At 40.5% G+C, this 24,168-nt stretch overlaps 1 protein-coding gene across 7 annotated transcripts in view; it reads right to left on the bottom strand.

The window, feature by feature from the left end:
- Positions 1-24,168, bottom strand: part of LOC137439001 (schwannomin-interacting protein 1) — a 322,566-nt gene that overhangs the window by 88,536 nt on the left and 209,862 nt on the right. For 3 of the 7 annotated variants that reach the window (XM_068134553.2, XM_068134555.2, XM_078767610.1), the window contains one exon: positions 6,149-7,015. In XM_068134553.2, the coding sequence (XP_067990654.2) occupies positions 6,149-7,015 (867 nt within the window). Of the gene's footprint in view, positions 1-5,359; positions 5,408-6,148; positions 7,016-20,002; positions 20,144-24,168 lie in introns of those variants that run through there. The other 4 variants (XM_078767606.1, XM_078767609.1, XM_078767607.1 and 1 more) reach the window with 3 other exon arrangements.

Below are 24,168 nucleotides of genomic sequence, written 5' to 3'. Positions count from 1 at the left end.
AATTCCTCTGCAACTATGAGTCCGATGGACACCAAATTTTCGGAATATGTGCGGCTCCTGTAGAATTTTATAATGATAATTATAACGTCACAGGTCACGTGGTACAGACGCCATCTTGGAAAAAATCGAAAAAAGTTGCACATCTATATCTCTGAAACCGCTCAATGGAAAAAATTGAAACATGGCTCATTGTCAAGTACTCCCCTTGGGGAATAAGATATGTTACTGATGATGTCATCAGTACCTACAATGATCGGATCAGTGTTGTACTTGTCGAATTATGATGTCGTTATGACATCATAATTCGACAAGTACAACACTGATCCGATCATTGTGAATTCTTTTCTCAGCAATTGTTGGTCTGATGGACACGAAACTTTCACCACAGGAGCGCCTCCTCATGTAGAATATTTTAATGATAATCATGACGTCATAGGTCATGTGGTACAGGCGCCATCTTGGAAAAACCGAAAAATGTTTCACCTCTATATCTCCAAAACCGCTGCATGGAAAAAATTGAAGCATGGCTCATTGTAAAGAACTCCATATGGGGAATAGTTGTTGTTAACGATGTCATCATTGGTGCCATAATTATGATGTCATAATTCAACAGGGACAACGCTTAGTCTGATCAGTTTGAAATGTATTGAGCGTGATGTATGCAACAATTATATTAGAGAATATAAATGTAAGATGTCATCACTCACGTTGTCTGGCAGCCATATTGGATCAAAGGAAAAAAATGTTCAAAAACAGAAGAGTTGGCTCGCAACAAGTTGACTGCGCAGGGTAAGTATTCTATGAATACTATCTAGTTTTTATTAAGTTGTGGGCATTTGCACCACCATTGATAGCACCTAGAATTGCATCAATGGCTTAAATCCAATTGTCCTGGAATTGCTGCATTCCTCGAGGAGGGACAATGAATGAAAATAACAAATTGTTGAGAGTATTTCCCAACAAAGCCAGTGAAGGAGACTCCAAGATTACTGAATTGAAGAGGACAAGTGGAGCAGCAAAGTGGTGTTGGAAGGAAAATGAATTCTGTTTGTAGATGGACATCTATAGAAATGTGTGAAAGACAAAATTGACTCCCTGTGATTCACAAATCATCCATTATCGTGGAACTTTTCTCGAGCATGACAAAGACTGTGGCCATGAACCAGAAGTCTTGATATAATGAAAAGAAATAACAAAAGGAGAATACTGCCAGAAGTGTGACTCCACTTCGATGATGTCTGCGATGTCTGCGTTTAACAAATCACATACCGACGTTATTCTGTGAGGTTGTGGAAGCGTCTAAAGATCATCAATGTGAGGAGCAGTTGATAATTCCCAATTTGTTCCCATATTATCTACAATATAACCATTTGTAGTATAGCAACACCATTTTACATGTTATAAAGATTGCCTTTGTTAATGATGGACACTTATTTGAAGTACATGAATGCTCTCGATAGGGAGATGCTTTCAGATGAAATGGAAGGTCCGAATAAAGAGACCAATTTGAACCACCTGGAAGGTCTGGAGAACAAGACTTATTTGAACCATGTGGAATGTCTGGACATTGTGTGGGACTGGTGTTTGAAAAGCCAGACAAGAGACAGTGCGGGTAACTCAGTAAACCAGCGTTTCATGTCACGGTAGCAAATGCCATTTGGAAAGTCCATTATATGTGATGCCATTAGTAGTGTAAATCATAGTCCATCTTGTGAATTCTCAAAACATACCTGGTGACACAGTGGGAAATGGTTTCTTTGAAGCCACATGTCACCGATTGTGTGTCTGACAAAGAAGCCTCTAAATCCTACGAGGCTTGCAGCGGGGTACAATGGGAGCGGATGTATATCTTCAGACAGCTGGCGCTCATTTGTAATCAACCATGTAAATCTTACTCAGCAGTTGAGTTGTGAGCTTTCTCTGACTACAACCATCTGCATTTGCTAACCGTGCTTGAGATTTGCAACATCTGCCAGGGCACCTTAGAGCGTCGTTTCTGTGTTGCAAACAGTTGGATGGCTTCGACACAGGTGAGGAAAACACCGCCCAATCAGCAGTAGTGACAATAAGCGACACGTCATCTTTATTGAGGGTGAGCTAAATTGGTGTTATGATCAGAAGAATACCACGGCCTAATAATACCAAGTCAACTCATCAGTAAATAACGTTACGGATAAATTATCCGTTTTTTTTTTTTAGATTCGGAGACAATTTACTTCTGAGATTCAACGACAGCTCTCCATCCATCCAAATCCAATAATCCTAGGCCAGAGCATCAGTACAGCCGAATAAACTTCAAAACAGGAAATGCATTCTTTGTTCTATCATTGCCTTCCAAGTGATATACCGGGAAATAATTTTGGAATGTGACTGAGGCACTGTCACACAATGGCAGACACTTTTCAAAAGGTACCATGGAGTCATCGATTTGTACAAGAGAAGAGGTAGCAGATAGGACAGCCAACTTGATGTCTTCAATCAAAGGATACCATCGTCTGTGATGTAAGTGTGTGTGTGTGGATGTGTCAGTGTGTATGTGTATATATGATTGCTTGTGAATATATATATATACATATACGGTGTCATACATATACAGTCGTGGACAAAATATAGGCACACTTGCACTTTTTTCAAATAATGCACCATTTCTTCCAGAATATTGTTGAAATTAAAAAATATTTTGGTATCCACAAATGTATTTCTTTGGTTTGCAGTGGAACAAAACAAAAAAAAGCTGAAAAATTACTAAATCTTAGTTTATTCCACACATAAATCCTAAAATGGCCCGGACAATATTATTGGCACTTTTTAGAAGTTGTTAGAAATAATTCGAATTCAGGCAGGTGATTCTCCTTTACTTTGGAATTGAACTCACCTGTGGTAAATTCCTGTGGAATTGAACTCACCTCACCTGTGATCGGAGATTGAAACGAAGGATTGTTCAAATGCCGGTGAAAGCACCTCAATCAACTGCCAAACAGATACAAGCTGACCTTCAGACACAAGGTACGACAGTTTCAACTCACACCATCCGTCGCCAACTCAATGAAAGGGGATTCTATGGGAGGAGACCCAGGCGGACCCCACTGCAAAGAAAGCCCGACTGGAGTTTTCCAAAACACACCCGAACAAGCCAAAATCCTTCTGGGAGATTGTCCTGTGAATAGATGAGACCAAATTAGAGCTTTATGGAAAAGCACATCATCTCTATGTTTACAGAAAACAAAATGAAGCCTTCAAAGAAAAGAACATCTTCCCTGCAGTCAAACATGGAGGAGATTCAGTGATGTTTTGGGGTTGCTGTGCTGCCTCTGGCACTGGGTACCTTGAATGTGTGCATGGCATCATGAAATCAGGAGATTACAAAGGCATTTTGGAGCACAATGTTCAACCCAGTGTCAGAAAGCTGGGTCTCTGTCGAAGGTCATGTGTCTTGCAGCAGGACAATGATCTCAAACACACTTCAAAAATCACCCAGGAATGGCTCAAGACCAAATGCTGGACTGTTCTGAAGTGGCCAGCAGTGAGTCCAGAACTAAATCCCATTGAACACCTGTGGGGAGATCTGAAAACAGCAGTTGGGAGAAGGCACCCTTCAAATCTGGGAGAACTGGAGCAGTTTACACAAGATGAGTGGGACAAACTGCCAGTAGAGAGGTGGATGAGGCACATTCATGGCTATAGGAAGCGCTTGACTGCAGTTATTTTGTCCAAAGGCCGTGCTACCAAATATTAATTCTACGGTGTCAATAATTTTGTCAATGCCATTTCTTTTTATTTTTCGATTTAAAGGAAGATATTATATAAGTTCTGAATCAAAAACAACGGTTCTGTATTATTAACAGTGAAAATAAGAATTGTGCAGACCAAATACTTTTGTCAATTTAAACTTATTTTCGAGAAAATTGCGAGTTATTTGAAAAAAGTGCAAGGGTGCCAATACTTTTGAACACCACTGTATATCAGTGTGAGTGTATAAATGTGAATGTTTGTGTTTGTGTGCCACTTTTTCAGATCTTTGACAGTTTTTGGGTCTCTAAACAAGCCGGGTGTAATCGGAGCAGCTGAGTACCGTTTGTGGGAGAAACGATGCAACTGATTATGTAAATAATAGAGAAATAGGACAGGAGAGTGTTAATGTTAACTGTGGTAACTGGCAACACCTATTAGCGTGCAGGAGTATATCGGTGTTGTATTACAACACCTATTACAACTTGGAGACAGGAGTGACATCGAATAGACAGTCAGATAGTGCAGGGATATACTTGAAATTTAGACATGGGATGCTGTGCCGGTATCCCACACTTAAATCACCTATACCACATTGATTTTTCTACAGTCTGCTCATGTCCGGACATCTCATCTTAATGCATTGCATGCCGATGTCTCTAAACATCCTTGTCCCACATGGGATTTATGTTCAAGCTCCGCCATGGGCCGGAGATTAATGTTAAAGCCCCCAAAAGTCTGGTGTGAATTCAAACTAGGCTTGTACTTCAACCTATAATGTCTTAAAGTACAAACATCACCCAAAGCTTTAACGTTCAGTCCATACAAGAGCCTGTTAGTAGGTTACAAGGGTTAAACCTCAAGTAAAGAATAAATGGAGTTAATGGCAATGTATGAAGATCTCCTGCAAACTGTAAAGAACAAAAACCATGCCTTGGCCTACTTCTTTGTTACATTCAAGCCATAAGCGGTGGACTGTCCATGGCAGGCCATTTATGATGACAAGGTCAGAGTATTCCAGTTTGCAACTCGACAAAAAGTTTTATCAGAGAGGACAAAATGGGGGAAAGATGGACTTTCTCGAGGAACAAAGTAAGGCTGATGGTTAAATTACAACTCGAACAGGTTAAATTACAGGTGGTGGCCGCCATTTTGTTTTCCAATTGAGTGAAAGAGATGCCGGTTCAGCTATTTTGTTTTTCTCACAAAGTACTTACTGATTTGCAAGGACTTAGTGAAAAGCAAGAGTTTTTGTGCAAGGAAGCACAGTCTTTATTGATTTGCAATTCTGGACTAAAATATTATTATTCTCGAGCAGGTAGCCATGGGGATGTTCAGTGTTATGTAAAACGTCACTTCAACACATGACGTTCCCTGTCAGCTTGTGCGCCATCTTTGCTGATGACGTTCCCTTTATGCTAGCCGCACCATCCCTCGGGCATTACCGGTCTCCATCAAAGTCATGGTAACGTATGGCGGGTGTGAAGTCACATTCGAAACAACTTTTAATTCACAATGTGGCGAGATTGCGTCATCTCGCGATATTTTAAACGACAGACGGGCACACGTGACGAGCGTATTATTATATCGATTTTGGTATTCCAAAAACAAGGTTGGTGCAGGATCTTACCTTGTGAGATGTCAGGTTCCAGAAGGAAAATGCACAGGAAGATGCCACCTCGAGTAAGATGGAATTTGCATATGGAGGAAAATGAAACATGGAGGGAACAAAGATGGACTACCAGGTCATGCCACCTATACAGGGTCATCATGTTCAAATATATTGGTCTGATCTCTCATTTGAGGTCCAATGGCATCCAGTCATTGATGGGTTAACCGTGGTAGAACGTACAATCCAATGTTACCAAATTGATGAGCAAACTAACGGCCAATGTTTCCTGCAGATCCTCTGGAATTAAGTTGGTGTTAGAATACGAATAGGAAACTATATCCACAATGGCCTTGTTGTATGGAAGTTCAACTCGACTAACAATGTACAAATACAAATATGTGTGATTGTGTGTGATTGTGTGTGTGTGTGTGTGTGTGTGTGTGTGTGTGTGTGTGTGTGTGTGTGTGTGTGTGTGTGTGTGTGTGTGTGTGTGTGTGTGTGTGTGTGTGTGTGTCATTCCTTCTCCCAAAGGGATTGACCATGCATTATTCGCAATACAGAAGTCCTCATTTTTGATATTGTCCTCATTTTTAAAAAGCAATCTGGAATCTTAAACTCCTTACCTAAGAAGCACTACGACGACATTTTGTAGTCGGAATACATTTGATTGAGAATCAAAGACAGGTGCTAAAGCTTATAATCAAGTATCATACCTCTGAAGTATCTTAAACTCACCGAAACCACAACCCCCTTCCCTCCCTTGTTATCCCAAACATCTACAACAATTTATATTTTCAAACAACTCACCCAAGTAACTCCACCATGGAGAGGCTGCGATGAGTCTTTACTTGTGGTAACAGGTGAACATTCAGAAAGACCTGCAAGGTGTCTTTCCAAAGCCGCCCAGTCCATTGTCGGGATAATCGATTCTTCAGGAGGTGATGCAGTACCCGGCGATGACTGCTGGACTTTTGATGTCTGCGGCAGGTGCTGAGGATATGCCGGAGGAAGTTTAGAGGACGTGGGGAATTCTGCGGTACCACCAGGCAGTGGTTTCTGAACTCTATTGAATACATTTGATGGTCTTGTTTTGACTATTTCCATGTTGCTTGGCTTGTCAAGTGACTTTATTTGGGTGCAAATGGTGGCTTGCTTTTGGAAAATTGTCGTGTTGAAGTCTACACTTGGTTTGATGTGGGACAACTCTGGAAACTTTGGCACATTTTCAATCCTCGTGTTGCTTTCAATTTGCTGCATCTCATTGGCAATGGCAATGTTGGAGGCAACATCATGAGCTAGCTGTGTGGTGCCGCTATTCCTCTGGCCTGCAACGGATTGCGGCGCACCATTCTTGCACCGCGTGTCCACAGTCATGGCCACAACATTGGCCTTACATTTACCATCATGTATGGGCTTCAGCAAAAAGCGAGAAGGACTGAAAGTCAGCTCTTCTTGAAATATCCTGCCACCAGAAAGCATCGCTTCTCCATTTTCTCGGTTGTCATCCCTCTCTCTTTCATCATCTTCATCATCGTCATACTCTGATGGTGTGCAGAGATCTACGCTGGGAGAAGACTTGTAGTCTGAGCAAGGAGTCACTTTGCTGGAGCCAGACTCTGAGCCTGAGCGGCTTGGAGAGTCGCTGCCCAGATCCATACCATCCTCCCCACTGTCCTACACATGTGAATAGAGAAAACAACCAAAGTTAGTCTTCACCCATACATTATCATCTTTAACTTGGGCAATTTCACAAGAGCAGTAAACATGAATATCAACTCAAATGGTACTCAGTAGAAAGCATACCGAGCAATAGTTATACTGATAACAAATATCACTAATATCATGTGGTTATATGTTTGGTATCAGTTTGATCCAGCCATACTGCTCACCTACACTATCCTGCATTCAAAAATTCATGCTTATTGTTCACATACACTAGCCTTCACATGTTCAATATCTGGCCTTACTACTCACACTCCAATATCTAGCCTTACTACTCACACTCCAATATCTAGCCATACTACTCACACTCCAATATATAGCCTTAATACTCACACTCCAATATATAGCCTTAATACTCAACTACATTCCAATATCTAGCCATACTACTCACACTCCAATATATAGCCTTAATACTCAACTACATTCCAATATCTAGCCATACTACTCACACTCCAATATATAGCCTTAATACTCACACTCCAATATATAGCCTTACTACTCACACTCCAATATCTAGCCTTAATACTCAACTACATTCCAATATCTAGCCATACTACTCACACTCCAATATATAGCCTTAATACTCAACTACATTCCAATATATAGCCTTACTACCCACTTACACTCCAATATCTAGCCTTAATACTCACACTCCAATATATAGCCTTAATACTCACACTCCAATATATAGCCTTAATACTCAACTACATTCCAATATCTAGCCTTACTACTCACACTCCAATATCTAGCCATACTACTCACACTCCAATATATAGCCTTAATACTCACACTCCAATATATAGCCTTAATACTCAACTACATTCCAATATCTAGCCATACTACTCACACTCCAATATATAGCCTTAATACTCACACTCCAATATATAGCCTTACTACCCACTTACACTCCAATATCTAGCCTTAATACTCACACTCCAATATATAGCCTTAATACTCACACTCCAATATATAGCCTTAATACTCAACTACATTCCAATATCTAGCCATACTACTCACACTCCAATATATAGCCTTAATACTCACACTCCAATATATAGCCTTACTACCCACTTACACTCCAATATCTAGCCTTAATACTCACACTCCAATATATAGCCTTACTACCCACTTACACTCCAATATATAGCCTTAATACTCACACTCCAATATCTAGCCATACTACTCACACTCCAATATATAGCCTTAATACTCGCACTCCAATATATAGCCTTAATACTCAACTACATTCCAATATCTAGCCATACTACTCACACTCCAATATATAGCCTTAATACTCAACTACATTCCAATATATAGCCTTACTACCCACTTACACTCCAATATCTAGCCTTAATACTCACACTCCAATATATAGCCTTAATACTCACACTCCAATATATAGCCTTAATACTCAACTACATTCCAATATCTAGCCATACTACTCACACTCCAATATATAGCCTTAATACTCAACTACATTCCAATATATAGCCTTACTACCCACTTACACTCCAATATCTAGCCTTAATACTCACACTCCAATATATAGCCTTAATACTCACACTCCAATATATAGCCTTAATACTCAACTACATTCCAATATATAGCCTTACTACCCACTTACACTCCAATATCTAGCCTTACTACCCACTTACACTCCAATATATAGCCTTAATACTCAACTACATTCCAATATCTAGCCATACTACTCACACTCCAATATATAGCCGTAATACTCAACTACATTCCAATATCTAGCCATACTACTCACACTCCAATATATAGCCTTAATACTCACACTCCAATATATAGCCTTAATACTCAACTACATTCCAATATATAGCCTTACTACCCACTTACACTCCAATATCTAGCCTTAGCACTCACTTACACTCCAACATCTAGCCTTACGACTCACATACACTCCAATATCTAGCCTTACTACTCAATTACACTCCAATATATTACATTACCACTCACTTACACTCCAATATATAGCCTTTCCACTCACTTGAACTCCAATATCTAGCCTTACTACTCACCTGCACGCCAATACCTAGCCTTACTACTCACTTACACTCCAATATCTAGCCTTACTACTCACTTACACTCCAATATCTAGCCTTACTACTCACTTACACTCCAATATCTAGCCTTTCTACTCACTTACACTCCACTATCTAGCCTTTTGACTCACACTCCAATATCTAGCCTTACTACTGACTTACACTCCAATATCTAGCCTTTATACTCACTTACACTCCAATATCTAGCCTTATGACTCACACTCCAACATCTAGCCTTACTTCTCACCTAAACTGTCCTCCATTGAGAAATCCATGCTTATATGGTGCTCACCTACACACAAATATCGAGCCTTACTGCTCACCTTGACTCTCCTCACTCAAAAAGACCCTGCCTGGAAGCGTCATTGGGGGGTAACTATACGTGTGATGAGTGGAGGAGTGGAGGATGGTAAATTAAAAAAAGAAAACGGAGAAAACAAGGGAAATGGGAGAGGATGGAAAGGTCAGAGCAGAGGAGCTTGGAAGAAGAAAAGAAGATAGGAAGGAAAGTACATATACAGTATGGGATTTGATTCTGGTTCTGATGTACTGTACCCTTTACAGAGCTTTGTTGCTGTTGAAGCAGTTAACTAGCCAGGGTTGTACTGGGTGGTTTGCCATTGCTTTCCCAGTATTGTTTGGCTGTGCTCTATCATTTTTAAATGCTAAAAGTCAAGCAAGGAAGCAGCACAACCATATCTTATTAAACAATACACTACAGAGTTTATAGAACACAATACCCCAAGCAATGTTCAGGTATGTACTTCAATTTTAATAAAATAATGATTTTAACACGTTGACTGCCAACTACCTACTCGTAGTGCTGGGTGTACCACATTCTGCCACTATGAATATTCTCCTTGAAAATATTACGCTGTTGTATTGCAAACAGAATATGCGGCCATGGCAGATAATGCTACAAACCTTCTGCTGGCAGTTCCGTGAACAATATTCTTTATAATAATCATGATCATCATTATCGGTCTCAAAGAGAGTTTTAGCCCCTTCATCTGCATTCACATGTGCCATTTTGAAGGGTAATAAGTCGCAAAAAACCCCAAAAACATGCGATACTCAGCACGCGATCGACCATCAGCAATGTCACAATACAACGTCGATTCAGTAGCAATAGTAGTCCTACCAGGTAGCTCGTACCTGGCATCCGGAATTGAAAAATCTTGTCCCACTGCTTGCTCACAACGTGGAGTTTCCACAGCAATGGATAAGAAATGAACTTCGATTTGCTCATGGAAGGGTAACATTTGAAAATAAAGTACCGTATATGTACCTGCATACTTGGCTTTCAAATTGGAGTCGTGTATATTACAAGAATTGGCAGTAATCGTGTTAAGCATCGTTAAAAGAGCGCCTACTGAAGCAATTTTATACATCACTTTATACACTGTAATTAGACAATGTTGAGTCGCAGTTTAGGAGATGGAAGCTATATTTAGCACCATAGAGGTACACAGCAATTGTGGCGGCTTCTTCTTCACCCCTGATACTGTGCTATCTCACATGCCATGCCCACTAATGCTATGTATCGATATATTGCATGGTTCTTGGAAGTATTATGAAGGCAATTTGTGTTATACAGTGTTGAAATATATTATTGTGCACAGCTCCTTTCCTATGCCATCTCCAGGCATTGCAAATCGTCATTGCCGGGCACCGAAGGGGGCTCGGCAGTGACGCACGCTGAAAGGGAGTACTCAGTTTTCACTCTGGTCGTTTTCTTGCTTTCTTGTTTTCTTGTTTGTTTGTCCGGGCGATATCTCAGCCATCCTTTGAGCTAGGAAGCTGAAATTTCGGCACAACAGTGAGCAAGTCCTTTGTCAAAAAGTTATTTTTTGTTTTTTGATTAATCAATTAATTGAGGAGTTATTTAATTATTAGCGATTAATTAAGTACTTACTAATTAATCAAATGTCCTTTCTCTTCTGACCATTAACTCAGGCACCTTTTGAGTTATGAAGCTGATATTTGGACATGCCAATTACCAGGTGATTTGGCTGCAAAGGCTATTTTTGATTTATTAATTAAGCAATTAATCAATTAATCGATTAATTATTTAATTATTCGATTAATGACGAAAAAAAAAAATTTTTAGTTACAGATTCTGATGAAATGGTGGTGGTTTATGTGTTCTATGATCGAATTGATTAATAATTTAATTTTTTAATGATTATTACTTATTTATTTTCATTACTAATCATTTATTTAGTTTCCTACTCATTTGGCCAATATCTCAGGCACCTTTTGAGCTCGGAAGCTAATATTTGGACATGAGTGACCAAGTGATGTGGCTATCAAGGATATTTTTGATTTATTGATTAATCAATTAATCAATTAATCGATTAATTATTTAATTATTCGATTAATTCCAAAAAAACAAAAAAAACACAGTTACAGATTCTGATGAAATGGTGGTGGTTTATGTGTTCTGTGACCGAATTGATTAATAATTTAATTTTTTCATGATAATTATTTATTTATTTTCATTATTAATCATTTATTTATTTTCTTTCTCACTTGGCCAATATCTCAGGCACCTTTTGAGCTGGGAAGCTAATATTTGGACATGACAGTGACCAAGTGATGTGGCTATCAAGGATATTTTGGATTTATTGATTAATCATTTAATCGATTAATTATTTATTGATTAATCGATTAATTATTTATTGATTAATCAATTAATTTTTTTAAATTTTATTAATGACATATTTAATTAAATTTCTAAAAGATACATCTTCGGATGAAGCACTAGTGGTTTAGTTATGCTATTAGCCAATTAATTAAGAAAATATTTTGTGATAATCTTTTATTGATTTTAATTATACAATTAATCAATCAATTAGTGTACATCTCTCCCTCCCAATGCAGCCTCAATGAGCTGCACTGCCGCGCTATAGGATATTTAATTATTTGGCATGGGGGCGGTGTACTTTCAATGTATCTGTACTTGTTCAATTTAACTTTAGGTGTAAAGGCTTATAAATAAAAAGATTAAGGGTTCTACCGCCATTTTCTCCAGTGTCTATTACATCACACTATCTAACACATTACATTCGTTCTTCATGCCTATAGTATGTGTCCATTATGACATCCTTAAAAACAGTAAGTTTCCAATTTGGAAAGATTTTTTTATTTTGTTTAACTCCCAGACAGGCAGACAGAGTAAAAATATTATCTCACTCCTCTCTACGCATGTGCGATCGGGACACATTCTGAGTGAAGGTATGGTAAAACAGCAGACTTGTCTTTCTATTCATGTTCAGATTCGTGTTCAAAATATAACATTTGATTTAAATAAGCTGTTCCCCAATCATAAACTGAAAAGACAGACAGATGGACGGACGGACAGACAGACATGAACCAATTGCTTAATCGCGCTTTTTGCTTCACGTGCATGGGGTAGTAAAGTCTGTGGTATGACTCGGCCGGGGTTTGAACCACAGACTCAGAGCGGACACTGTGACCATTATGCCATCGGGTCTGGTTTCACATGTGGAATATAGAAGGAAAAAATAAAAAGATGGAGGTGAAAGATTCCAACATGTTTGAGTGCAAAATATGGGCTCGCCTGGGGCAGAGTGGGGGTTGGAGGGATGATGGAGGGGAGTGGCGAAGAGGAGCACCCGACAATAAGTCATAGAAAAACCACAACATATTGATTTCTGTAAAAAAGAATAAGCGAAAAAAAGACTTTGATGGCTTGTTTAGTGTCCTTTATTATAGTGTTTGCATTGACACTTTGATCCCAAGTTCAATTCCCAAATACTGCATTGATTTTGGTAAGGTCTTATTGTGTGTCATCATCCATCATGTAGCGGAAGCACAATCTCTTCACCGATTTGAAGTATCTTGGTCTTGCTTAGTGTAGAAATAAAAACAGAACCAAGCACTTTCCATCCATGTTCAACTACAGCTCTACCTAGATGACACCTGTGTATCAATACAAACACAAACAAGAAAGAGCAATCAGAGATTGCAGACCCTCGCCAGGATGTGTTTTCAGTGGTTTTTAAGGATTTTGTGTTAAAACAAATATGGCGGTCGAACCACGTGACCGATGTCGTCATCATTCTTTTCCCCCCCCCATCAATTTATCCCTTGATTATACTCAATAAATTTCACCTTGATCGGATGAAGTTTTGTACTTGTCGAATTAAGACGTCATAATGGATGCACGTATGACATCATTAACATCTTTTATTCCCCATGGAGAGTTCTTTACAATGAGCCGCGTCTCAATTTTTTTATGCAGCGCTTTCAGAGATATAGGTCAAAATTTTTCGGTTTTACCAAGATGGCGGCCGAACCACGTGACCTATGACGTCATTATTTCTTTTTTTCTCTCCACCAATTTATGCCGACATGACGTTCAAGAAATTTCATCTTGATCGGATGAAGTTTTGTACTTGTCGAAATTATGACGTCATAATGGAGGCACCTATGACATCATCATTAACATATTTTATTCCCCATGGAGAGTCCCTTACAATGAGCCATGTCTCAATTTTTTCTATTCAGCGCTTTCGGAGATATAGAGGTGCAAAGTTTTTCGGTTTTTCCAAGATGGCGGTGGAACCACGTGACATATGACGTCATAATTATTTTTTAAATCTTCAGGTGGAGTTGCACCTATGGTGAAAATTTCCTGTCAATCGGACCAACGGTTGCAGAGAAAATCATATTTATTCTGTGCGGACAGACAAACAGACAAACGGACTCAAATGCAATACCCCCTCCTCAAGCGAGGGTAATTAAATTTTCCTGTCATTATGCACAACCTCCTCTAAACAAACACATTCATCACCAAAGGCATAGATTGTCTGCATTAAAAGTTCCCGCAATGTTTGTCAACGTAAAGCCAGGCTCCAATTCCCAGCAACTGTGTTTCCCCCTGGGACACCGAAGGCAAATCTCCAACAGCCGGGAGAGATTTATTTGAACGCAATCTACCAGGGAAGATGCGCCAAAGCACAGGTGCATTGGCTTTTGCCCAGGTGGTGAAAAAAAAGGTCGACCAAGGACGCACAAAGACACCGCCGATTGCTTCCTTCATTGGAGAGAACCGCGTCGTCACTGCTGCTGGCTCCATTCTAGCAAAGCAGGTTCGGGATTCAAATTCGTTTTTGATCGATAGATGAGCCGTCACGAGAGCACACATGATGAAAGGGCGTGACAGGCCGTGGCTATCTCCCCACGACCGTGAGGCTATGATGCGTTACCATTGGCCGATAATACCCCGAGGTGGCACCGAGTTTGGGAAATGGGACATCATCTCAAATAGAGCTGCAGGAGCAGCTTTAGTGGCGAGGACAGACGATTGCCTGGAACCATTAGGCACGGGGCCGCGATAACGACTCAAAATCTCTGCGTGGGAAAGCCATTATATGGATGTGTGGCCTCCGTCTGAATCAGGTCGTGCAATGTGGCACGTTTAACGATCTTTGGTCAAATGTTTCCATAGGAGTTAACACGGTGCAAGGAGGAAACCGAAAAGTGTCTGAAAGAGAAAAAAAAGAAGATTTTTGTAAACTCTTTGCAGCATATGCGGGCGATGACCCACAGGGTGCAAGGATCTGACATACACATACATACACACACACACACACACACACACACACACACACACACACACACACACACACACACACACGTGTCTGATGGTTAAACTGCCGAAATCTCAGCTCTCTGCTCACCTTCACTCTTTCATTCCTCTTTTCTCCCGCCTCTGGAACAAACTCCCCACTCCCTTCAATCCCACTCCTCCCTCCAAGTCTTTAAAACAGCTGTTCACCACCATCTCTTATCTTTCCCCATCCAAAACCTTGATCTTTTCTACCCCCACTAATTCACCCCAGATCCACCTTGTTTGAAATTCCAACTTCTTTCCTGGAAGTCCTGGCAGTGTCCATATGTTTTATACCTCTCCCACCCCCCCTTCCCATGCCTCCCCCCCCCCCAAAGCCCTCTCCCTCCCACAGATCTGTCGATGTCCCTGCTCTCAGATGTTGTGTTTGTGTTCCTCCCCCTCTCGCCCCATCTTGTCTACCGCTCCCCATGTTATATGTTTTATGTGTCGGTTTGTCTTTCTGTGTGATTAATGTTCGCTCTTTCACGAGCCTCGATCTTGTATACAAAAAAAAAACAAAAAAAAAAACTGGAATTTAAGATATCCAACACAAAATAAATAAATAAATAAATGAAAACAACAAAACAGAGATAGATATTCCCATCTGATTACACAAACACTTGATATGTTTCCATAGGAGTTAACATGGTGCAAGGAGGAAACCGAAAAGTGTTTGAAAGTAAAAAGAAAAGAAGATTTTTGTAAACTGGAATTTAGGATATCCAACACAAAATAAATAAATAAATAAATAAAAACAACAAAACAGAGATAGATATTCCCATCTGATTACACAAGCAGTTGATATGTTTCCATAGGAGTTAACATGGTGCAAGGAGGAAACCGAAAAGTGTTTGAAAGTAAAAAGAAAAGAAGATTTTTGTAAACTGGAATTTAGGATATCCAAAACAAAATAAATAAATAAATAAAAACAACAAAACAGAGATAGATATTCCCATCTGATTACACAAACACTTGATATGTTTCCATAGGAGTTAACATGGTGCAAGGAGGAAACCGAAAAGTGTTTGAAAGTAAAAAGAAAAGAAGATTTTTGTAAACTGGAATTTAGGATATCCAAAACAAAATAAATAAATAAATAAAAACAACAAAACAGAGATAGATATTCCCATCTGATTACACAAACACTTGATATGTTTCCATAGGAGTTAACACGGTGCAAGGAGGAAACCGAAAAGTGTTTGAAAGTAAAAAGAAAAGAAGATTTTTGTAAAGCAGAATTTAGGATATCCAAAACAAAATAAATAAATAAATAAAAACAACAAAACAGAGATAGATATTCCCATCTGATTACACAAACACTTGATATGTTTCCATAGGAGTTAACATGGTGCAAGGAGGAAACCGAAAAGTGTTTGAAAGTAAAAAGAAAAGAAGATTTTTGTAAACTGGAATTTAGGATATCCAAAACAAAATAAATAAATAAATAAAAACAACAAAACAGAGATAGATATTCCCATCTGATTACACAAACACTTGATATGTTTCCATAGGAGTTAACACGGTGCAAGGAGGAAACCGAAAAGTGTTTGAAAGTAAAAAGAAAAGAAGATTTTTGTAAAGCAGAATTTAGGATATCCAAAACAAAATAAATAAATAAATAAAAACAACAAAACAGAGATAGATATTCCCATCTGATTACACAAGCAGTTGATATGTTTCCATAGGAGTTAACATGGTGCAAGGAGGAAACCGAAAAGTGTTTGAAAGTAAAAAGAAAAGAAGATTTTTGTAAACTGGAATTTAGGATATCCAAAACAAAATAAATAAATAAATAAAAACAACAAAACAGAGATAGATATTCCCATCTGATTACACAAACACTTGATATGTTTCCATAGGAGTTAACACGGTGCAAGGAGGAAACCGAAAAGTGTTTGAAAGTAAAAAGAAAAGAAGATTTTTGTAAAGCAGAATTTAGGATATCCAAAACAAAATAAATAAATAAATAAAAACAACAAAACAGAGATAGATATTCCCATCTGATTACACAAGCAGTTGATACTTTGATGCAAGAATCCAATCCCATATACCATGTTGATATGTCATTCGTCTATTAATGTCGTAATTTATGCTTCTTACTCAAAATCCCCTTACATGTGGTGATGCAGACAGATAGATACTGACGAACTGCTCAGCTATGTTCACAACACACCTCCACGACCCGATATCACAAGTCATCTAAATCTATCTCCGTCATTCTGACATCACTGGTCTGACTCTTTTACTCCTGCCTCGCTCTTCCCACACTCCTGCTCTCTTTGGACGTGTATCTTCCTCCGTCAACACCAGGTGCCCTGCCCACTTCACCTGCCTCTTTACCAATCTTCCTTTCAAGTTCATCTGCACACAAATCTCCTACCTCAGTTCGTCCATCCTTCTATCCATCCTCTTCACTCCTGCAATCCTCTGGAATCAGTTGCTATTACAGACCTGCAGTCTCTGTTGATGCTGCTCTGTCACTGCCACCATCTCCAGTTATCTTTATAAAGCCTATAAAAACACACTGACGTTTCAATGTCCTTGTCCTGCATGTGATTCATATGAAAGCTCCTGCCTAAGCCTCAGATTAGTGTGGAAGAAAAAGAGAGAAGAAGAAAGAGATCATGGGAGGAAGTTGGGGGTGGGGGCTTATTGGTAATTGTAAGAGTCAGGGCAAAGGGTGGAAGGGATATGTATGAGTAGCATAGAGGAGGATGAGTATATCAAATATTCCACCATGTCGTATACCTAACAAGTCGAGGATACCTTCACTTAACCTATACACAAAGGAACATCTCATGGAATTTTTGTCAGGGCCTGCGGCTGTGGTCCTGACCCAAAGACAGATGCTGTGCATTTCTATACAAATTGTTTTAAAATTAGCTTCATCATGGACGATTACAATAATCAGTTACAATAACTACAAAAAAAAAATTGGTTTCCGCAGCGTCAAGCTGAGCGAGGTGTGAGGCAGGGGAACCAGCCCAGAGGGGAGAGCAGTACTCCATCAAGCTGCGGATGAAAGCCTTATAGGTGGGTAGGAGTTCAGGTTTTCCAAGGAAGGACTTTTGCATGACGGAGGATGCCCAGTCGGTGACAGACTTTGGAGGACAACTTTGAAGGTTCGCCCAAAGAAAGACCGTGACTGATAGTGAGACCCGGAGCTTGAATGACTGAACTTCCTCAAGAGGATTGTTAAGAAAGTCCATGGGAGGGTTTGCCAGCCGTCGTCTCAGAGAGAGAGAGAGAGTGCGAGTGCTAGTGTGAGATTTGTTGGGACTGCAAGACATATCCCAAGTGTTTGACCAGCTTTAGATTCTGTCATTGTCTGAAGAGAGGAAATGGGCTGCTGCCTGCTTTTCTAAAGGATAAGTGATGTCACTGCAGAGGGTGGAATCATCAGCAAATATATGAAGGAAATTTTCAATAGAGTCAGAGAGATCGTTAAGATGAGGAATAGGGTGCGGCCAAAATAATGCCCCGAGGGACTCCAGCCTTAACAGGGAGAGATGAAAGGATTCCATTGAGAGCCATGTGTTAGCTACAAGAGGAGAGGCAGTCACAAAGCCATGTGTGTAATTTGCCTTGGATGCCATAAGCAGAGAGTTTGGAGAGCAAGGTAGGATGCCAGATTGTATCAAAAGCTCCAGGTGTGTCTCGAAAGATGGCCCTGATCTCATGTCTGACATTGAGGGCCTCCATCCATTGTTGGATGAGTAGAAGAAGCATGTCCCAGGTGGAGTGGCCTGGTCTGAATCTGAATTGGTGATCTGAGATGAGGTTGTTGGAGAAAAGGAAGGATTTCATATCAACTGCGATGATGGATTCCAAGACCTAACTGATTATTGGAAGTGAGTTAATAAGTCTGTAGTTAAGGGGATCGGTTTTGTACCTTTTTATGTAATGTTATGATGTTGGCTGACTTACATACAGATGGAAGATGGCCTAGGCAAATCATAGAGTAAAAAGGCAGAGAGAGGAAGTGCAAGAGATACTGAGCAGGTTTTTAAGACACGTGAGCTGATGCCATCCAGTTAAGTTGGAGAATCGGAGTTGAAGGTTGCCACAAACTTCTCCACCCTCTCAAGTGCAAAAGACACAAGGTCCAGGAGCAGTTGGGTACCATGGGGAAGGATGGGTACAGAGAGTGAGGGGTTGGGGACTCGAGATTTGGAAGCAAACACAGAATTGAGGCATTCGGCCTTCTCACGAGTGGAGTCGGCTGTGGTGTTATTGGAAGTGAGGGAAGGGATGGAGAGTGAGCATACTCCAGAGACAGACTTAACAAGGGGCCACCTGGTTTTAGAGGAGGGGGCCAATTTTGACTCATAATCAAGCAGCGAACATGGGCGTTAATGCTCGATTCATGATCAAGCCGTGTGGGAATTTATTGTTCGATAAAATATTTTAAGAGGCTCTCTATCTTGAGCACAAACAGATCGGGGAACGGCCTTGGTTGCAGCAGACCCTGAACCCCAATTCATCATCCTCATCGTTGCCCTTCTTGGGCAGCGACGGCTGTTCACATGTGACCTACAAATAAACTAGGAAACAATGTTTTATAATACAGGAGCCAGACAACCAGACAGGTTCTGCAGAACCAAACAACCACCCCACTCTGAGACAGGAAGCAGCGTAAATAGGTGTCGAGGGATATCTAGCAAAAACCACAACACATGAGGCCCACAGTTTTAGGCAGGAATTTGTAATTTGTTCATGGTGCTGGCGATAACTTGCTGACTCTTGGCGAATGATGCCGTGAAATCTTTCACATCCACTAACGACCATTGATGGCAGACAGGTCTTCCGGCTTAATGCCCATCCGACCGATGCCTCACTCTGCATGTGGAACACCAGCTTGAGAGTTTATAGCTGGTTTTGGGATTCAAAGCCAGGTTAGGCAGATCAGAGGGGAGTGCGCTCCCTCTAAGAATCCTTACCAACACACACTGAACCAGGATTAATAGGGATCTCAAAGCTGTTTTCTCAGCAGCAACTCTTGCCTGCTAATTCTGGACTCGTTAATTTGTTGTAAGCAGTGAAGGCACTGTGGGCCCAGCTGACATTGCTAATTATCGGCACCCTTTTGGAGATGGTTTATTTACTATTTAATCAATCTTAATTTTAAAAATCCAAAAATCCCCAAAAAATTTACTTATCAATTTAAAAATTTTCCCCAAGATTCTTGACCAAGCAAATACCATTCCTTAAATGCAAATCTCCTAGGATTACCAAAGAGGCAGATGTTTGCAAATCTAATGTTCTGGGCAAGATCATCAAGTGTGGCTTCCTCGTCCAGGATAATGACACAAAAGTCCAGGATAATGACGTCACACATCACATCATTGAGCTCATTCCTCGTATAGCAGTGGCCTGTGGTGGTTACAGATAAGAATCAATCAATCGGAAAGTCAATCAGAAAACAAACGCTGAAAGGTTAACTAATGTGCAACTGGTATCATAGTAATTGAAGAAAAAACCCCAAAAATAACATAATTAAATAATTATCCACATGTGCAGGTGAAAGAAAACAAGTTAAAAGTATGAGATAAATATATAAATTAACGATTCACGTAAAAACCACCTCTAAATAAACTCGGCTATGATTTCCATGGTAACTGTGGTGAGGGAAATAAAGTTATTTAAAAACGTATTTTTTAATGAAAATAACTAATCAAAAATAAGAAATCTGGCAATTGCATCGGGGCAATGTTGTGCCATGCCCACTTTCTGCCAGAACTCCAGGAGCCTCCATCTGACCATTCCCCATGCAGTTGCCTGGCTCATCCCCATCACCTTGAGATGCCGATCAACCTGCTGCAACCACGAGGAATGTGGACGGCACGTTGGCCTCCCCCACTCACAAGGCTCCCACGCTGAGATAACCTGGTGAGCAGTATCAGCATCAGGAAAACGAGCCACCTGTTCATGCAGCCGCAGCTGACGCTCATGGACTGTACAGGTAACAAATCTCTTCTGAGTCTCTCTCAGCAAATGCTCGTTGGACACAAAGTCTGACCACGAATAGCCAAGAATTCTTCGAAGAGACCTTGTACCAAAGGAGTTAAGTCTTTGTCTCAGATCCTTGGTCAAAATCCAAGTCTCTCATCCAAAGAGCACCAAGGATTTAAAGACTCAGACTTCTGTCCTCCTGCATAGGTACTGACAGTGCCACATTCTATGATCCAGTAAATCCATGCCAATCCCAGGCACAACCCAGTCATCTATCGATCTCTGGCTCACAACATGCGGATAAATGAATATCACTACCAAGATAATTGACTGTCTCCTGACCTCAACATCCTTGCTACAGACAGGTACAGACAACATAGCAGCATCCAAGATGTCATTGAAAGCCTGGATCTTCGTTTTGACCCAGAAGACCTGTAATCCCAGTCACTTGGACTCCTCATTTAGCACCTTTAGGGCCCCCATAAGGATATCCAGAGTATCTGCAAAGATCTGAGATCATCTGAGAATCATCTGAGATCTTGACATTCCCAAATGATCCACTGAAGCCAAATCTCTCTGACATCCTCCCCAGCATCCAGTCTATACTAGTGTTGAAAAGTGTGGGGACCAGTACACACCCCTGACAAACTCCTGTAACAACAGGAAATAAGTCAGTGATGGAACAACCACACCTCACACCACTCACTCTCAGTACCAAAGTATACTTCAGAAATCAACTTGCTCAGTTTTGGTGGCACCCCACGAAGACCGAGATTTTTTTCAGTGGGCATCCCGATTCAATGAATCAAATGCTTTGTGGAGATAAACATAGGCTGCAAGCAACCCCTGCAGAAACACTCGTCTGCGAGTTCGGTGAGGATCAGAAGAGCAAGGATACGGTCAACCATTGACCTCTTTGGTGTAAAGCCATTGCTCTGGGTTCTGGTGCTCAAGCAGATGATGGCAGACCCTATCTAGAATTATCAAGTCAGGGCACCACAATCATGGTCAGAGTCCCGATCAGTCCCCATGGACGGTCTCGGTCTCTCTCGGTCGATCTTTCTCTTTCTCTTTCTCTTTCTCTTTCTCTTTCTCTTTCTCTTTCTCTCTCTCTCTCTCTCTCTCTCTCTCTCTCTCTCTCTCTCTCATTCGTGAAGATGGTGGTACACCATCCTAGATGTGGTGGATCTCTGTGTCACTCCTGGGAAATCAATCGGCTGTCTCCGTGCCGCTGGATTGTTCAAGAGAACTGCCCAGTGCTATACCACAACAACAACAACAACAACAACAACAACAACAAAAGCAACATACAGCTCAGTGGTGCCCACTCTACCAGCTGAGCTGTACTGCCACATTTCATTCCACAAGTTCTTCAGTATCAAAACCATAAATTAACCTTCGACCAACCACAACCAACTAATTTGAGAGACCATACTCCAGCACGAGGACTGTAACCACAGGTTGAAAAGGTTGTTCGGAGTTTTATGCAAATAAATGATGAAAAATTATTAATGTATTGAACGGGGTTATAATAACAACACAGATTAATCTTCAAGTTGCATTTTGAAAAAAAAAAAAATCAACAATTTCTTTCGAGTCTCAAAAAAGTTTTGAACCAGACATTTCAAAAGTGTCCTTTTAGTTCAGCAACGAAATAATTTATATTTGGTCGCATATTTAGATAAATTAATGTTGGAAAGCCTACAGAAGCTGGTGATATGAAGCCATATGGCTGGACTATAAAGAGCGAATCACAAGCCGGTGATGAAGCAGGTTCCACAGACCATGCAGAATGAAGACATTATCACAGCTGAGACGGCAAAGGCAGACGGGCCGAAAAGACTCCACAAGCGCAGTGATGTGCTACAAATGGAGACGTTGGCAAAACAAACAGGCTGCCGTCTGCAGGGAAGGCCACCTGAGTAGCATTCCATGCTTCATCCCTAACTGGCTGCAGCGCAGGCTCTTCTGGGAAGTGGTGTTTAACGAGCGTGGCCAAAGCCGCTCACTCTGCACATCCCGCCAACCATCCTGGGAGTCGTATTTGGTCTGTCCGTAGCTCAATTTGCCAGCAAACTCATTCCTCACTGTTGTAGTGGTTCTCGGGACAATCAAATCAACATATCCGTGTCCATAGTTTGGGAAACATACAACCCGCGGAGTTATTTCGGTCAAACAAGTTTTACAATATTCATCTTGTTGAAATCATTGCATCCAAAAACAGAAACGATGTTTCAAACTGTTGATGATTCTGCAAAGCAACTTTGGAAAAAGGAAAGATTTTTGAAACCAAAATGGCCCTGCGGGAAACTCTTATCCAAAATGTGCTGAAATCCGAAGGGTCAGGGAGACCTTAAGAAGCAGCGAATAACTTAGGGCGATCCGTAATCATTGCTCCAGATAATAAACATCACGGAAGGTGTACAATGGGAGGTTTGTAGTAACTGCAAGATTGAAGCGGAAACTCCAACATGTCAAACTGACATGTCAACATGAGGGATTACATTATATTCACTCTGACAGGTGTTCCATTGATGAATGACATATCCACGTGTTACCCCGGAGAACGAACTCCAATAAGGAGTATCCATTCTGGGAGGGAAACTGACACTTTAAGTTGCTGTTAAATCCAAAACCGCCACACAAATAATCTTTCATTAAAAGTTCATGTTTGGGAGCTGCATTACCAAATGCAGTCACATATGAAACTTTCATAAATAAAAGTTCCCCTTATGAAAATTTTATCACTTTAATATTTCCCTCGGTTGTTTAGAAACCGAGTAATTCCTATAGTTCGTAACTTTAGAAATAACGAGTTCAAACTCCTCTCTTCCTCCTGAATTAAATATATTCATGAGAAACGGTTTGCATTTTGCATTTAAACAGTCTATTGAGGAACATCAAGGATTCAACAGTCCATTGAGGAACATCAAGGATACAACAGTCCATTGAGGAACATCAAGGATACAACAGTCCATTGAAGAACATCGAGGCCTCAACAGTCCATTGAGGAACATTGAGGATTCAACAGCGCATTGAGGAACACTGAGGATTGAGGAACATTGAGGTTTCAACAGTCCATTAAGGAACATGAAGGATTTAACAGTCCATTGAGGAACACCAAGGATTCAACAGTCCATTGAGGAACATCAAGGACTCCACAGACCATTGAGGAACATCAAAGATTCAACAGTCCATTGAGGAACATCAAGGATTCAACAGTCCATTGAGGAACATCAAGTACTCCACAGACCATTGAGGAACATCAAGTACTCAACAGTCCATTGAGGAACATCAAGGAGGGCTCAACAGTCCAGTGAGGAACGTCAAGGACTCAATAGTCCATCGAGGAACATCAAATAATTAATAGTCCATTGAGGAACATTGAGGATTCAACTACACATTGAGGAACACTGAGGATTGAGGAACATTGAGGATTTAACAGT

The sequence above is a fragment of the Myxine glutinosa genome, chromosome 13 (assembly GCF_964187855.1).
Source record: "Myxine glutinosa chromosome 13, kmMyxGlut1.1, whole genome shotgun sequence".
Lineage (NCBI taxonomy): Eukaryota > Metazoa > Chordata > Myxini > Myxiniformes > Myxinidae > Myxine > Myxine glutinosa.
This window is presented reverse-complemented; position numbering and strand designations above follow the sequence as displayed.